The sequence below is a fragment of the Gracilinanus agilis genome, chromosome 5 (assembly GCF_016433145.1).
Source record: "Gracilinanus agilis isolate LMUSP501 chromosome 5, AgileGrace, whole genome shotgun sequence".
In the NCBI taxonomy this organism is placed as follows: Eukaryota; Metazoa; Chordata; class Mammalia; order Didelphimorphia; family Didelphidae; genus Gracilinanus; species Gracilinanus agilis.
The window spans coordinates 312,480,856-312,498,406 of NC_058134.1; the positions used below are offsets into that span (position 1 = coordinate 312,480,856).

Here is a 17,551-nt window from a genome sequence, read left to right on the forward strand (position 1 = left end):
GAGAGGGAGAGAGAGAGAGGAAAAGGGAGAGAGAGAGAGGGGGGAGAGAGAGAGAGAGAGAGAGAGAGTGTGAGTGTGAGAGAGTGTGAGTGTGAGAGAGTGCAAGCTGGTCTCTGGCCCTTAATCATTCACATCTCTGGGGGTTGCCTGTTGCCCTCCTAAAGGAAGCAGCCAGGGTTTTCCATAAGATTGCGAGTCCAATTACAAAGCTAATGAACTGGTGGTAACCCAAAGGAAGCTCTTTTGCAAGCCCTTCCTTATTGGGATGTTAAGGGTGAGCCTCAGTGATTCCAAAGGATCTTTTTCCTGCCTGGCTGCCAGGGGCATCTTCATTACTGTGAAAGGACAGTTTTTAAGCCCCACAAATTTCCAGCCAGCTCAGTAGAAAGATTCTGTGTTTACCCACCACGGGAAGTACCAGCGATCTATCCAGAGAAGTCTGACCCGCAGTCGGTCGCTGCTCCTCGGCATCAGCCTTGGAAAGCCTCTTTAGTAGCTTCCTCCCCCTTGATGTAAGCCGAGCTAATGTGCTCTTAGGCTGCAGGCCTCTTTGTGAAAGCCTCCTTCAAACAGCCTCTTCTGCAGACGACAAACACACTCAGAGATGGAATTATTAAGAATGACGTCCCGAAGGTATTAAAGCGGCACTGAAAAGCGGCTGCCGGCGAGCTCGTGGGTCGGACTTGGCTGCAGACATCTCTAACGTTTCACCTGTTGAGAAACACCGACTCTTTCCCAGGCTTCCCGCAGAAGGTGGGCTTTGGTTGAGCCTTCAAGCCAGCAGTTGGAGCAGAGGAAGGAGGACTTTTCAGGCAAGGGGGGTCATCAGAAAATACCTAGAACTAACCGTCTCGTTCATGAAGAGCCGGAGGCCGTCGTGCATGGCTTGAAGAGGATGTGCCGAGGAGTAAGGGGGAGGGAAGCTGGCAGGGTTCAGGGGGCTCACTTGTGAAGGGCTTTGGTATTTGCCTCCAAAGGGAGGCCTATAGGAGGCCCCTGGAGTTTGTGGAGTAGGGAGGCAGCATTTTAGGAAAATCACTTTCCTGTCTGAATGGAGGACAGACTGGAGTGAGGAGAGATGCGATTCAGGCAGACCCACCCCCAGTCTTCCTGCTGTCATCCAGGCATGAGGTGAGGCGGGCCTGTCAGGGGAGAGGAGTCATATTTGAGAGATGTTGCAAACAGGTTGAATCTGGGAGTTTGGAGATGGCGAGGAATCCAGGATGACTCCTAGGTTGAGAGCATGAGGGCCCAAGAGACAGGAAGGTAGGAAAGGGCAGTGGGGTTTGGGGGAAGCTTAACGCGTTCTGTTTGGGGCACGCGGAGTTTAAGTAGAAGGCTGCAGAAATGGTTGAAACAAGGGTGGCGATATGACTGAGCCTTGAAATCGTATCAGGGGCCACCTCTTCCCCCAAAGATTTTCTTCTACATTATTTTCCTTTTGTCTTTAGGCACCAAGAGAGGGTGGCTGGAAGCAGTGACTTATGGGGCTTATGTTTAAATAGAAATTGTGAAGTACTACCTTAAAGTGTGTATGTTTGCTTTCTTCTTCTTTTTTTTTTTAACTCTTCCCTTCCGTCTTGGAGTCAATACTGTGTACTGGCTCCTAGGTGGAAGATTGGTAAGGGTAGGCAATGGGGGTCAAAGGACTTGCCCAGGGTCACCCAGCTGGGAAGTGTCTGAGGCCAGATTTGAACCCAGGACCTCCTGTCTCTAGGCCTGGCTCTCCATCCACTGAGTTACCCAGCTGCCCCCCTCTCCCCATTCTCCCCCCTCCCCCCATGCATGCTTTCTGCCTTGCTCTTTGGCTAATTTTAGTTTGAATATAAGAACGATAGGCTCTTTGTTTTCCCTAGGTTTATGCTTCTAAATAGGAGCCAAAAGACTCGAAAGATTTTAAGGGATTGACTCAGGTGTCCTGAATGTTTGTATTATCTTTAGATTCCTTAGAGAAAAGGTGGTTCGTTTTGGCCCTTTGAATTGAAGTGGAGGTTTATTGTAGCTCAGTTTCTCTGTGTGACTGAATCATTGGGACAATAATCCTGGGCAACCATAGTACTTTAAGCTTTGCAAAACCCTTTACATAAAATCTCATGTTAGCCTTCCTTGAAACACTCTAAGGTAGGTACTACAGGGATTGTTCACTTTTTTTTTTAACAGATGAGAAAACTGCTGCCCAGAGAAGTTAAGTATCAGAGACAAGATTTAAACCCAGATCATTCTGACCTCAAATCTAGCACTTTATTAGCTACACCACCACAGTATCTGCTCCCTTCTTGTTTGTCTTTGTCAGAATACTATTTTGACATAAGATGGAAGTGCTTTTAACTCCAGGGAACCGATTCTTTGCATAGTACGATACCTGGTGGTTCTAATTCCTGTTTGAACAAGTCTCCGGAAAAAAACACATAAAGTGATGATTTTCCAAATAAACTTAGAACCCGATTGGCACAGAAAGCCAAATTGAACCTCTTGTTCTTCATTTTAGGGGCTGATCCACCTCTTTTTACTGGTTGGTGGAGATAGAAATGAAGCTCACTTTTGCATTTAGCTAAGAGAGAGTTAAACTTACTAAATGTAGCTAACTGGAGCGATTTTCTTTTAACCCTTTGTCATAGAATTTGTTCTCCTCAACTTGGATAGACTGACAGTCGTCTTTTGGCTTGTTAGATATTAATTATTCAAGTAGACTTATTTAACCTCCAGGCTCTTTTGGTGTTGACCAGCAGCTTCCCCCCCCCCCCCCCCCCCAGTTTAGTAACTAAAATTGTTTGGTACCAACACTTTGAAAATTAAACTTTGATCCAAATCTTCAGAGTTTCCTAAAACTGTTGCTTTATCTCAATTTTAGCATTTTAAATTAGCTTTGATTGGAAAATCATAAGTTTAAGAGTGTGCTAGCTGCATTTTCAACTGCTAACCTTCTAAATTGATGGAAGGCCTGCACCCAATGAAGACACTTTCACTTTGTCAGCATGCTGCTGCCAATTAAGCACTGGTGTGCGTCCTCAGCATTCAAGACTTGAATTGTAAGCGCAAGCTATTCTTTTGTTTGGCTCTGTCCAAATATCTTCCTGCCCGATCTGCTGACTTGTGACAATCTGGGGTTTAGCGTAAGCTCACTACTTATGGTGCCTCACGGATCACAGGCTCACAAGCCTAACCTTTTTCTTCCCTAGGCAGCAATTCCTCCAAGTAAGCAGCGAACATCACTTCCTTCTGCAAATCCTCCCATGTCACAGACTTCTCAGGAACCGGTCTTCCAGTCCCCTCCAGCAAGCAGTAGTACGGTAACTATGGATATAACACCCTTTCCAGCCAGGCCACCAGGACAGAGGGAATCGGTTTATCGCCCAGAGCTCTTGTCTCTAGGACGGTCCATTTGCTTCCTTTATATGATGCTACCTAGAATACCGGGGGATGCAAAAACTGTCTTTTTCCTGGCCCTCGTAGTAGTTATGAAAACACCTAGTGAAAATCTTCATGCTAAATCTCTATGAAAAGAGCTCAGAGTGGCTATCACCAGAGCACTGTTGCCCTTCTGGCTGATTTTTAAAGAAACCTCTAGGGTGGCAGAGACAGCAAATCTGACAAGACCTGCATTCACTAAGTGAGATTCATGAAAATCATTGGATGTGGAGTCCTGCCCCATGTTAGTGACAGAAGAGTATTGGGGGGACCCAGCGGAAGTAAGGCCTGACCTTTTTAACTGGAGCAGCTTTCTCTTCTCTGGCCATCACAACCCAATTCAGGCCTTTTCGGTAAGAGCTGGCTCTCTCCCTAGACGACTCTGGGGGAGAAAGGAGGGGAGAGAGAAAAGGGCCTCGGCCGTGAGAACTTGACAGGGCCGAGAGGGCTGTGAATGGGACCACAGATTCCAGTTTAGTGAGCATCCAGGTCCGATATTTATTTATAAGAAATGATACATTTTTTAAGAAATGCTGCACCAGTCATTAGAGAAGCATTACATCAGGAGGAGGCGGGGAGAGTGCAGGTGTGATACGGTCATACACAGAATACAAGGGGCTTTTGGCCTTGGCCTACGTGTGCCTATGAAGATACAGCTTCAAGGTCTCTTGCCTAAAATAGCACGAGGCCTTGCAGATAAAGCTTGGCTGAGGAGCCTGGCCAGACAGCTGAAGCCCACTTGAGGAATGACTTAACTTCTGATCTTGGACCTAATCTTAGCTCCTAACAAACAAAGGGTTGTAGTTCTTTTGAAATCTGGCCTTGCCAAAGGATTTCAGAGCAGAAGTTCAGGCCTGTCTTTTTTGCTGCTTTTCCTCAGTTGGGCCAAAGTGTCTTTATGGCTCTGTTACCTTTTTTATCTTCTGCCTAACTTATTGCGGTACCCTAGATCATAGCTCATCTCCTGAAATGACCCTTCTCCTTTCCCCTCCCAAATTCATCCTCAATACCACTTCCAGATTTTTTCTTGTTCCAGCTTTTTTTAGTTGGGTCTGACTCTTCATGACCCCATTTAGGGTTTTCTTGACAAAATAGTGGAGTGGTTTGCTATTTCCTTCTCTAGCTCATTCTACAGATGAGGAAACTGAGGGCAACAGTAGTAAATGTTGGAGGCTAGATTTGAATTTGGGAAGAAGAGTCTTTCTGACTCCAGGCCTGGGACTCTGGCCACCAACATCCTGATTAAGCATCCTGAAAATCTGTTTTGGTCATGTCACTAGGATGAGAACCAACTTCTTTAGCTTTATTTTCAGAGCCCTTCACAGTCTGGCTCCAAATTAATATTTGATCCTTCTTCTGCCCATCTTTTCTTTCTTTTTTTTTCCTCTTAAAAAAATCCCTACCTTTTCTTTTAGAATGAATACTAGGTGTCAGTTCTGAGGCAGAAGAGTGGTAAGGGCTAGGCAACTGGGGTTAAGTGAGTTGCCCAGGATCACTCAGCTAGTCTGAGGACAGATTTGAACCCGAGACTTCCCATCTCTAGGCCTTACTCTCTGAGCCACCTAGTTGCCCCCTGCTTGTCTTTTTTTTTTTTTTTTTTTTTTAAACCCTTGTACTTCGGTGTATTGTCTCATAGGTGGAAGATTGGTAAGGGTGGGCAATGGGGGTCAAATGACTTGCCCAGGGTCACACAGCTGGGAAGTGTCTGAGGCCGGGTTTGAACCTAGGACTTCCTGTCTCTAGGCCTGACTCTCACTCCACTGAGCTACCCAGCTGCCCCCTGCTTGTCTTTTTAGCTCAAGGCCTATCTCTTCTGAGAAGCCTTCCTTGAACACCATATCAAACCTATACATAGGAAGTTTTCTTTGTGTCTTCTGTGAACATCTTTAACTTTCTGTACTCTTCTCCTATACATTATCTTCAGATTCCGTGTGTTCTCAACTAAATTACAGATTCTTTGGAGGTAGAGATTGTCTATGTTTTCTATCTCTTGCCATGTCTTCAGCATGGTGGACCTTCAAAAAATCTTAATTAATTCTGTGTATATTAATCACTTAAAGAAACAAGTAAGAAAGTGAATGCCAGTCTGTAGGGTTTAAGCATTGATGGGAATGGAAAATCACTAAAGGATTCCTCCCTGTGGAAAATGCATGTGTCGTTGTCCTTTCCCCAAGGATGGAATTTGGAGGAAGCAGAATTCTTTTGTGTAGCTGATTTAGCCTGATACCTTATTGCTTTTGATGGGCACCTGGATCCTGGACGACCAGTTGTGTGTGTTCATTAGTCTGTTTCCATCTGGTTCTGTAGGCCCTCCAAAGTACTGAGTGCCACAGCATTTTGTGAGGTGGCTCTCAGGGAAATTTCTTGCAAGAAAAACTGCCAACTACTGAAAATATGCACTTGCTTCTCCAAGGTATTCCATGTGAATGCACCTTTGCCTCCCCGGACAGAGCAAGAGATGAAAGACTCACCGTATTCAGGGGGATATAATCAGAGTTTCACTACAGCGAGTACACAGACGCCACCCCAGTGCCAGCTGCCATCTCTGCATGTAGAGCAAACGCCGCTCTCTCAAGAGCAGACGGGTAAGGAACTTGGCCTGTCAATGGCTGGTGCAGCAATTGTTGGGGACTTCATCTGGGTCAGGGAATCCCGAATCTGAGACAGCAAGGCTGTGTCTGCCCTGAGTACTCCCCTGCTTCTTCTCCTTCAGTTAGGCACGGTGCGGCTTTCTACTTTTTACTTTGGGTTTTGTCCAGCCTGGGACATTGTTGGGGTGGATACTCCCTTCAGCTGAGGCAGATGGACAATTTCTCTAACTTAAAGTCTTAGAATTGCTTCCCGCGGCAGGAGTTTGCGGGGAGTGCCTGTGCTCACAGCATAGGGTAGGATAAGGCAGGAGGGCATGGAATCAACTGTTACTCCATCTCACATTCGTGACTTCTACAACAGCACTCCTACCGATCTCACTGGAGATCTAAGGGTGTCCGTTACCGAGATCTCTGGCATTGGAGATTCAAGTGTGACCCTGGGCAAGCCACTTAACTTCTGCCTGTGCTCATTTCCTCCTCTGTGAAACAGGGATAAAAACTGCTCCTACCTCCTCCCAGGGTTGTTGTGGGGACCAAACGAGATCATGTTTGTAAAGCTCTCGGGAAACTTTCAAATGCTTCACGAATGCCGGCTTTTGAAAGGGGGCACCGATGCTCTTTGGTCATCTAGCCGGTCTGACATCATGTTGTTTCATGTTGTTCTTAAACCCGCATAAGATGAGGTGGAAAAGCAGGTTAAAAGAGTTTTCAATGTATTTTCACTGTATAACGTTGGGGGAAGTCATAAAGATGCTGTTTTGACAGCCATTATCCATCCTGTCTTTCAGAAAAGTTAAGAAAAAAACTCTTTGAATGTAGATTGTGTCTGTTAAGGGCTTCTGGTTTTTTTTTTTTTTTTTCCACATTGGCTTTTCAGTTCTTTAGAGAGACTTTAAAAAACATCTGAACTAGGTGGTATGTGAATGGAGTGCTGACTCGAAGTCACTAAGTCCCAAGATCCCTCTGACGTTTACCTGCCCTCAGTTTGTCAGATGCGCATGCACACTCACACTCCATTATCAGTTTGGATTTTCTTCTCTCTCTCTGTAATTTCAGTCATTTGACTTGAGCAAGTGTTTGCACATCTTGATTCTTAACTCTTGGTCTGCTTATGAATTGTCTCCTATTGCAGCGAACTGTCAGCCTGATGGAGCGATCCAAGTAAGCAGCGGTAGCCCTGCCTTTTATCCCGCACAGAGTAACGTGTTCCCCAGATCCACCCCGTCGTATCTCAGTAACCGAGGCTCCATTAGAGGCTGCCCCCGTGGTGGGAGATCCCTGCCCAATTCCTTCCGCTCCTCAGCTGGATATAAAGGTACGCTCTCCCTTCCGAATGCTTCATGGTTTTGTCTTTCTGTTTTTATTTTTTTAAGCTGCTGTTGTTGCTTTTTAAGAGAATATCCCGCCTCATACCAACATAGCTTTCAGCCAAATAAACTCGGACTTTGACCCCCTGTGGCCATTCCGCAGAATTCCGAGAAGAAAGATGTCTCCTTCTTCACTGGTCCTCCAGAAGCCTGCCCTCATCTGAGTCCTAATGTTTGCTTTCCTCCGCCTCATTGTAGGGCGTCTGGACGTCTGTCCTCAAGCTCTGCTTCTTTCACCCTGCATTCGTTTAGAAACGTTTTCCCCAAAGGGTCTCTGAATTCTTCCTAGTCGATCGGCCGATCGGCCGTGTGTAACACATTGCTACACCACCAGGGCTTTTTCAGCCATCCCTGGTGATCCTGTGCTTTGTTTTGCTCTCCTAACAAGTTCTGCATAGATTATTATCAGACTTGAATTGCCTTGACTTTTGCCTCTTTACCCTGAACCTTTATCCTAGGTGTGATAAATGATAAATTCTTTAAAGTTATATCTTCTGCTTTTAGAAGCATTTTCAATGTGTCTAAAGCATATATGGCAAGCCACAATTTTTTTTTTTCTTTTTGTAGAATGAAAAAAGGTTTATCATGTTACTTGATATAGGAAAGATTGTCCATTTTTTCTGGGCTGGATATTTGTCTCTCTTCTATGAGAATTTGAATTCTTTGCTGGTTCTTGTTTCTTGAAAAATCTTTTGTTTAGTATATTAAGTAAATCTGAGAACATCAGTGATCAGAATATAATTCACACAGTGACGACCTGAGGGTTCCCTAGTCATTGGGCAAAGCATAGTCAGTGGGCCAAACGGTGACTGATCAAGGAACGAAGAATGGTTTTTATGTTTTTAAAACAAGCTTTGTTGGATTTTAAAATGTAAAAACCATTTTTAACTCACAGACCGTATAGAAAAGAACCTGGATTGGACTCTCAGGCCATCGTTTGATGACCCATAATTTATATCAATGGTCCTATTCATTGGTGGACCCATTCATCCAGCTATTACTGGACCTATTTTATTTTACCCATAGATAAAATAACACTACTGTCTTGTTTTCTTCTGTGCCAGTTTATGAAGATAGAGCTAAATTTGTAAAAATAATTCATGTTACTTAAAAGCTAAGGTCAAGTCTTTTCAGCAAAAGAAAAGACAATGTAAGAAGTCTAATAGTGCTTATTTTTAATTTTTTAGGTTTTGATACTTACAGAGGATCCCTTGTCATTGCCAATGGCAGTTATGGTCAACTGCAATTCCAAGCTAGAGAATATCCTGGAACACCATATTCCCAAAGGGTAAGGGCTCACTGGCTGACTAAGATAGCATTACTTTCTTGATTTTTATTTTTGTTTTTAAAAATCTTTACTTTTTATTCTTGCCAATTACATGTAATAACAAATTTCCACATCAATTTTCCCAAGTTCTATAATCCAAATTGTCTGTCTCCCTCCTTCCCTTCTCATATCTGGAACTGGCAAGCAGTTCAGTTTGGGTTATACTTGTATTTTCATGCAGAACATATTTCCATATTGTTCATTCTTGTAAGTGAATAATCTTATGAAACCCAAACCCCCAAACAGATACCCAAATAAACAAGCGAAAGCGCTTTCATCTGCGTTCTGACTCCAGCAGTTTCGTCTCTGGGGGTAGATAGCATTCTTGGTCAGAAATCGCTCAGGATTGTCCTGGATCGTCGTATCACTGAGGGTAGCGAAGTCTTTCATGGTTGATCGTTCCATAGTATCGCAGTTACCTTGGACAGCGCTCTCCTGGTTCTGCTTATTTCCCTCTGCATCAGTTCATGGAGGTCTTTCCAGTTTTTTCTGAAATCCTCCAGTTCATCATTCCTTAGAGCACAAGAGTATTCCATCATCATCATTTCCCACAATTTGATTGCTGACTGATTAACATGGTAACAACCTAAAATATTAAAAAAAAAAATCTTTCAAGAATGGAATATTTCTAAACATGCTAAGGTGTATTGGAGTAACCACTTGATAGGAGATTCTTCTGACTGTGTCAGAATATAAATCCTGTGCAACAAAAGTTTATTTTTAGGTTATGCCAACATGGTTATTAAGGGCTTAGAGGGAGACAGAATGCTCACAGAATATTTTATTGAAACATATTGAAGACTTTTCCCACAACAGTTCTGGGAGTCATTTCTCCCGCACAAATATCCCTATTTTATACCGCGAAGAAGTTTTTAATTTTCTCAGCCATGGAGCCTAGTGTGTAAACATTTTTTTTTTAATTTTTAAAATTTAATTAATTAAGTTAGAATATTTTTCCGTGGTTACAAGATTCATATTCTTTCCCTCCCCTCCTTCCTGCCCCCTTCTGTAGCCAATGCAAAATTCAACAGGATTTACAAGTATCATTGATCAAGACCTATTTCCATATTATTATTTGCAATAGAGTGATTGTTTACAGTCTCCATCCCTGATCACATCCCCATCGAATTTTATGATCAAGGAAATGTTTTTCTTCTGTGTTTCTGCTCCCACAGTTCTTTCTAGCATGTAAACATTTTGAAGAGCTACGTAGAGGGGCATTGTGGAATGTCGGAATAACATTTGAGAGAGCTCAGGTTCACATCCTACCTGTGACTCTAACAAGGCACATGATTCTGAGCAAGTCGTGTTTCAGGAAAGTCCCCACACCTTCTCCTAAGTCAAAGGTTAGGATGTGCATTTATGGGAGGAGGAAAGAAAAGAGCCTCCTCTGCTCTGATCACTTTTCCTTTTGTATTAGAATGAAGCCTATAAGAGAGGAGTAAAGTCGTATTGAGGTCTGTGCAGAGAAGAAAGGTCAATAACCCTGGAGTTTGGGAGCCAGGCAAGCATTAGAATTGGATTTTGAAGGATGAGTAAGAATTTAGAGGCCTCCTAGGCACTGGAAATGTCATAAGGGAGGCTGGTTAAGCAGTGAGAGGATATGGGTAAGTGGGCCAGTTTGTTAAATAGAGGATGTAGAGATGAGAAATAAAGAGGTCTGGAAAGGCAGGAGGGTACCCAGTGATGGGAGCCTTTGAGGGTCGGAGCAAGGAGTTTGAACTTGGTGGGGAACAACCAAGCAAGAGCCGTTGAAAAGTTTCCTGTAGATTAATATCAGATACATGTAAAAGACGTTAGTTAGCAGCGGGAGGGAGTTCAGAAGTGATTTTTATGGGGAGGAGTGAAGGCAGAAAGACCTATTGGAAAGCCCCATCCGTGATTCTGGTCGCTAGTAACCAGGGCTTTCAGCTGCAGGAGGGAAGGGGGCGAGAAGGGCGTCAAGGGAGAATCCGTAGAATGGTCTCCTTCCCTCACTGTCCACATCCAAAGAGGAGGCTACAGTTCTCTCATTTGGAAGACCAGGTGAATGGTGGTGCCACGGACGGAGATGATGAAGGTAGGCAGGAACTCACGTGAGGGTGCTGAGTTTAGCTTTTGGGATATTGGTTTTGAGGTGCTGGTGGGACCCAGGGAGAGCTGCTTGACAGGCATTCCGGAAATCTGACCCTTTAGTCTGAGAGAGGAATTCAGACGGGCACAGATTTGGGGATTATCTGTCATTTGAGGCCATGGTGGTTAATTCATGAACGTTTATTGCCCACCCTCACCCTTCACCTTCCGTTTCCCTTTGGAAAAGACGGAGCCTTGCAAAACGATAACGGAGGGAGAAAACGGTCTGCAGCAAATTTTTCTGCTACAGTCTTTGTCTCCACATTTGATAAAAATAATTTTAGGAAAATAAGAACCATTTCTATACTGACAAATGGGCGACCAAGGGATCTGGACAGGCAGTTTTCGGAGGAAGACTTTCAAGCTGTCTACAACCAAATAAAAATGCTCCAGATAACTAATGATTGATCAAATGCAAATGCAAACAGCTCTAAAGTTCTGCTTCACGCTCATCATACTGGTGAAAATGAGGGAGGAAAAGAGAAATGACAGCTACTGGGGCATTGAGGAAACAGATACATTATTCACCACTGGGGGAGCTGTGACAAGTGGTCCAGCTATTCTGGAAAGCAGTTTGAAACTTTGTCCAAAAGGGCCTTGAGTTCGTATCCATTCCGACCCAGAAATACTGCTGCTAGGTCTGCATCCTCATGAGATCACAGAGGAGAAGGACCCGCGTGTGAACAAATATTTCCAGAAACTTTTTTTTTCCTTTTTGGTGGTAGTGGACAAGCAGAAACTTCAAGGGGCTCCCATCAGTAGGGAAATGGCTGAGCAAATAGTGATATATAAATGGAATAGTCTCTTGTCGTACACTTAAAAATGGCCAAAGGGTGCTTTCGGAGAAGTATGCAAACACAGACATCTATGGGTAGTGAAGTGAGTAAACCAAGAGAACGATTTATACAGGACGTTATCATGGAAAACGATTTTATACATGACTTAAAATCCCGCCAATGCAGTGACCAAGAATGACTCAACTCAGGCTGCCAAATGAGACATGTTTTTGGACATAGCAAAGCTGGAATGTTTTTTGCTCTTTGATACATGTTTTTTAAGGGATTTGCTGCTTTAAAAAAAATTTCCAGTAGTGCAAGTGGGAAGGGCGAGAGAAAATAAATGCTTGTTAATTGAAAAAAAAAGATTAATATTTCAGAGTGTTCTGTGTGTGTGTGTGTTCAATGTAGTCCAGCTCTTAAGGGTTCAGAACAAAAGCCAGTGAAGGAGAATGTTTAAGTGGAAAAGAGGAGATTGGCATTTCTGAGGTGAAAAGCATAAGGGTATTCAGAACCTATAAGTAGCCTAGAAAAGGGGGAGAGAGCAGTTACAATGACTTTTATTTCTAAGGTCAATAGTGAGCTCTTTTAAAAATCTGTTTCTTTCAGTTTTCAAGTTGATCCTGAGTATCAATTCCAAGGTAGAACAGGAATAGACAGTTGGTGCTAAATGACTTGCCCAGGGTCAGGAAGATTTGAACCCAGGACTTTCCATCTCCAGGCTTGCCACTCTATCCTCTGAGCTGCCGAGCTGCCCCTTTGGTGAGCTCTTGAGAGTATACAGTCTTAGTGGTAGGAAAAAAAAGCCACCGTTACAATATGTCAAAGGGACCGTGAATGATGAAGAAATAGTTCCCTTTTTTCACATGAAGAACTTCTCGAGAAGTTTAGTAATGAAGGATGAGAGTTCAGCTGATATCTAGATGGTATGAGAGGTTGAAGGCAAAGCCTTTTTGGGTAGAGGGACAAAGTACATTTTCATATAAAGGTAGGATGGAGTCAGTGGAGAAAGTTAGGATAATTTCAGCATCTTTTTTTCTCCTTCATGTAAACACCTGGAGAATATGGAATGGTCCCAGGAGTAGAGCAGACCAAGTAGGAAGACCTCTATCCGTGTCCTGCCTCTGATGTAAAATGCCTTTTGGATGGCAGACAAATTGTTTAACCTTGGATTATTCTTGGCAACTTGCCAAAACATCTCCGTTGCGGAGCAGTAGAAGGTTTGCATGGGGACAGAGGACTTCCTCATTAAGAGTTCCTTGTACCATCCCCAAGGGAGCTTCCCTCAGAGATCAGAAGGGCCAAAATGAGTAACGATGCTGAGTTTTCAGGGAGTTCCTGTCATGTTAATTTTGTGTTGTGCAGAAAGTAGTGGTTTAGAAGTATCATTTGAAACGTGAAAATGGGACATGGAAGCATTTTCTAACTGGCCACTGGGGTTTAAAACAGTCCCTGATAAGCTGGAGAGTGTCCAGAGAAGGGCAGTCGGGATGTTGAAAGGCCTTTGTCATGAGGATTCTTTGAAGGAACTGGGCAGGTTTAGGCTGGAGGAGATTCAGGGAGAATAGGACAAAAGTCCTCAAGTATCTGAAAGGTTGTCATGAACAGGAGGGATTAGATTAGATGGCCAGATGTATCAGCGATGGTCCATTCCTGTTCCTTGAACGGGTTCAAAAAGTGCTTGGACGATCATCGTGTTGGCTATGCGGCCGTGAGGAGGATTTGTGCATCAGACCAGATGGTGGCAGAGGCCCTTTCTTCATTTTCTCAAGCCTGTGATTCTGTGCTCTGCAGTCGGGCAGTTTTTGTCACGATCCTCTTTTTCAGTTTATGGACCCTTCTTGGATGAGGGGGTTGAATGACTTAAAATAAAATACACAGACTGACCGAGAAAACAAAGTCATTAAAAAAACAAGTTCATGGCCCCTTGTAGAGACATTGAAGCCAGAGTAAGAAGTAAGTGGGAGAAGAGGAGAAGCCTTGAACTTTCCTCCTCGCCTTCTGGGGTGGAAGGGCCAATCCAAGGGGAACCCCAGGGAGAAGACAGAGGGATGTGTCCTAGGAGGTGGTGCTTAGAGACCTTGGGCTCTTGGAAGTGCTCCATCTAAGTGCTGACTGTGTGGCCGTATGGTCTGGGCAGTGGGAAGAAGTAGGGAACTGGAATGGATGCTGGTTGGATTCCTCAAGTACAAGGGCAAGGGCAGGTGGGTAGAAAGGAAGACTGGCCTGCCCTAAAGTCGAGAGAGTGGAGAACAACTCGGAGGCCAGTTCCGTGGCCGTAAAGGGGAGGCAGGCTGCTTGAGAGATGGAGGGAGAGGGCTGGTCTGCACTTGAGAGGGGAGTTGAAGAGATGAGTGGGGAGCCAGGTTGTGTCCTGCTGGCTCCCGCCAGGTGAGCCTAGGCAGGAGCTGGTCCTGGCTGTAGAGGGTTGCATGAGACGTGGTGCTCCTTAGAAGGGTCAGCAGGACAGTTGAAGCACAGAAAAGGATTCAATGAGGCGCCTGCAGTTAGATCGTTTCCCTTCAGTTTGACCCTGTAGTGAAATCCAACAAAATGGTTTGCAAATAAGATGGGTGCTAGTCGGGTACTTGTCATTATAAAGGAGGCTTATGTGGAATACCTGCTGGGGAACCAGACTGAGGGCGACATGTAGTCCTGGAAACTGTCTACAGTCCTGACTTGTTTTCCCCGGCTACAGAAAGGGAGAATTTAAGGGAACTTCCAAGGGACTGTGGTAGCCATTTCCATGGATATGGCAGGGGGACAGAAACAGAAGCAGGTCGTTAGGCTGTATGGCTGGGAGATCAATATTATGGTTTATTCCTTTCAGGATTCTAACTTCCAACAGTGTTATAAACGAGGAGGAATCAGCAGTGGCCCCCGGACAAGCTCAAGAGGTGAGTGGTTGTGGCCCTACGCGGTGCATCGTTATTTATCTTCGATTCGAGGTTTGGAGGTAGCCATCGTAGGACCCTGACTTTAGAGCGGGGAGGGAGCCTGCCGTGATCTGTCCAGCCCCCTTTTCTAGGTGAGCAAAGCTGCGTGACGTCCCGGAGGTCCTCTGGCCAAGAAGGGGGGCAGAGTTGGATTCCAAGATAGGTCTGAGCCTAGTCCAGCACTCTTCCAATGGCACTGTGGGCCTCTCTGCTCCTTGGGGTCTGGAATCCCTGTTGGAAAGGAGTGGCTGAACAGAGGGTCGAGTAGACTCTGTGGGGAGGAGAGCCCTTAGAAGCTGTGAAGTGAAACTCCCACAGACATTTTAGCCAAATCTGTGATGCCCATTGAGCTGGCTTTAGCCTCATCCTCTGTTTCCTTGGGAGGCTTGTAGATCTGGTTTTGAAACGGTTCCCCTCTAGTAACTAACAGGCTCCCCCCTCCCCCCCCAGCTACGGCTAAGATCATATTTATCGGGAAGCCAGTCTGAATGCCGAGCTCCCTTCCCAATAATGTGACAGCAGCATGGAGGGGTCCTTGAGCCAGCAAGGGAGGAATAACTTTTTAGATGTGGACTAGCGTCTGCTTTGATGGAACGAGCCATATTCAGTCATTCGGCATCCTAACACTTAGTTATTCGTTTTGTTTTTCATACCTCCTTTCTCAGCAACTACTTTATTTGGCCTTTGTTGTTCAGTCATTTAGTCGTGTCCGACTCTCCATGACCCCGTGGACCATCATATACCAGTACTGCCTATGGGGTTTTTTGGTAAAGATCCTGGAGCAGTTCACCATTTCCTTCTCCAGTGGATTAAGACAAACAGATTAAGTGACTTTCCCAGGGTCACACAGTGCCCGATGTGGATTTGAACTTGGGCCTTCCTGACTCAGGCCCAGTGCTCTATCCACTGAACCAGCTAGCTGGCCTTTATGGTGAAATCATTTCTTTTGAGAACCATGGTTTTCATTGATGACACAATGCAAACCCTGTTTTCTCCAGTAGAGGCAAGGATGAATGGGATTATAAGTGTCTTTGCCAAGAAAATCCCAAAGTGGGTCACAAAATGTCAAACACGACTACAGGTACTGAACCACAACAACAAAGAATAGTGGAAGAGCCCAGGGTTCGAGAAAGTGGGTTCTGGTCCCAGCCTTATCACTAGTAGCTGTTTGACCTGAGTGAGGAACTTCACTCTCCTTGTCCTCATTCCCTTTATTTGTAAATTGAAAAGGCTCCTTCCAGCTCTTGATCTAAGAGTCTATGTTGGTTTTATTCTCCATCTTGAAGGATGCCTCCATGATGAGTTAAATAACCAAGGCACACCAGAACACAGAAGTGAAACGGCCCCGAAAGACCTCCCTCTAGGATAACGCTTCCTCTAAGGAGGTTGTGGCCCTTTCACGTCTGGCTTCATGCCCTGTAGCGCTCCTGGCAGGTTTCCTTTGTAGATCTGGAGAATTCAGTGGAGAAGGTTTGAGTAAGTGTAGCCAACGGATAGGAAGTGCCGAGGGAAAGCTAACGGTCTCATTCCAAACGTTCAATGTTCCTAATACTGTATAGCAGGCTGGAGTGATTCTTCTCAGGTGAACAGTCCGGAACGAGAAAACGAAACCTTCACCAGCGTCGATTCCGGCCAGGGAGACTCTCGTAGCCTGACGCCTGTGGATGTGCCAGTGACGAGTCCGGCAGCCACCATCTTGCCAGTACATGTCTATCCTCTCCCCCAGCAGATGAGAGTGGCCTTTTCAGCAGCCAGAACCTCCAACTTGGCCCCTGGGACTCTGGACCAGCCCATTGTGTTCGATCTTCTTCTGAACAACTTGGGCGAAACGTTCGACCTCCAGCTTGGTAGATTTAATTGTCCAGTGAATGGCACTTACGTGTTCATCTTCCACATGTTAAAGCTGGCAGTGAACGTCCCGCTGTACGTCAACCTGATGAAGAATGAAGAAGTCTTGGTGTCGGCTTACGCCAACGATGGTGCTCCGGACCACGAGACTGCGAGTAATCACGCAATTCTTCAGCTCTTCCAGGGAGACCAGATATGGCTGCGGTTGCACAGGGGAGCCATTTATGGAAGCAGCTGGAAGTACTCTACTTTTTCAGGATATCTTCTTTATCAGGACTGAAAACCGGCTAGAAAATTCTGTTACACGAAGCTCCTTCTCACGATTGGGGATTAAAGGAGAAAGTGACCGTTCGCTTATTAGAGGGAAAATGTTGTTTCTGGAGGAACGAGGAGGTCCTCTTCCTTCTCCTTCTGCCCCTCTCCTCCCATTCCTCCCCCAAGTGAAATCCCAAAGTTGAATGGCTAACTCAGCATTGATCCAGCACCTTATAAGTTGTGATGCAGCCTCGCTAGTAAAGCTGTGAATGTATGTTATTTGCCATGACTCTTTAAAACTGTATCAATGTCCAAGCTTCCTACCCCGACTGCCTCGAGTTCAGCTAAGTTACAATGCCTTGTTGTGCCTCAATAAAACAGTGATACGCACCGTAGTTTTGCCGCTTCATTGAAAAGAGATTCTTGGTTAAATGTGATATAATCCATTCATTAGCAACTTTTAAATAACCTCCAGGAGTATCTGTCGGAGTAAAATCTGGGGTTGGGGTTCCGAATGGTCTTGCTCGAGCTTTATTTACTTCCAGCTCGTATAGAAGACACTTGGACCCACCGACCTCCTGGGCTTGACACAATAACTCCTTGGGTGACCCTGGATGAGGAACTCAAAGGCTCCGAGCTCGTTTTCTCATTTTGCACTATTTCGCACTGCCTACCTCCCAGGGCTGTTGGCTTTGCCAACGTGCCGAAAGCACCAAATACTATTAGTCCCGGTAGTGATTCTGGAAGTTGTGTGTGTGGAAAATCTGCCTAAGCTCCAGTCTGGCCTTATGCAGTAAACTGAAGCCACGCCTGTTATCTCGAAGATCAAAAAGAAAATCTTGTATTTGGCTCTGAAAGCCTTTCCAACCTGGAACCTGCCTTTCCCTGGCTCCCTCCCATGTATTCTGCTATTCAGTCATATTCATTTTCT

General features: G+C 45.0%; 1 protein-coding gene across 1 annotated transcript in view; it reads left to right on the forward strand.

Moving 5' to 3' along the window:
* The window catches only part of CAPRIN2 (caprin family member 2), a 41,918-nt gene extending 24,909 nt beyond the window's left edge, over nt 1-17,009 (forward strand). Inside the window, exons 10-14 of the mRNA XM_044679312.1 lie at nt 5,822-5,993; nt 7,132-7,314; nt 8,554-8,654; nt 14,412-14,478; nt 16,077-17,009. Of these exons, the coding sequence (XP_044535247.1) occupies nt 5,822-5,993; nt 7,132-7,314; nt 8,554-8,654; nt 14,412-14,478; nt 16,077-16,645 (1,092 nt within the window). The 3' untranslated portion in view covers nt 16,646-17,009. The remainder of the gene's footprint in view (nt 1-5,821; nt 5,994-7,131; nt 7,315-8,553; nt 8,655-14,411; nt 14,479-16,076) is intronic.
* Nucleotides 17,010-17,551: the final 542 nt, after the last annotated feature.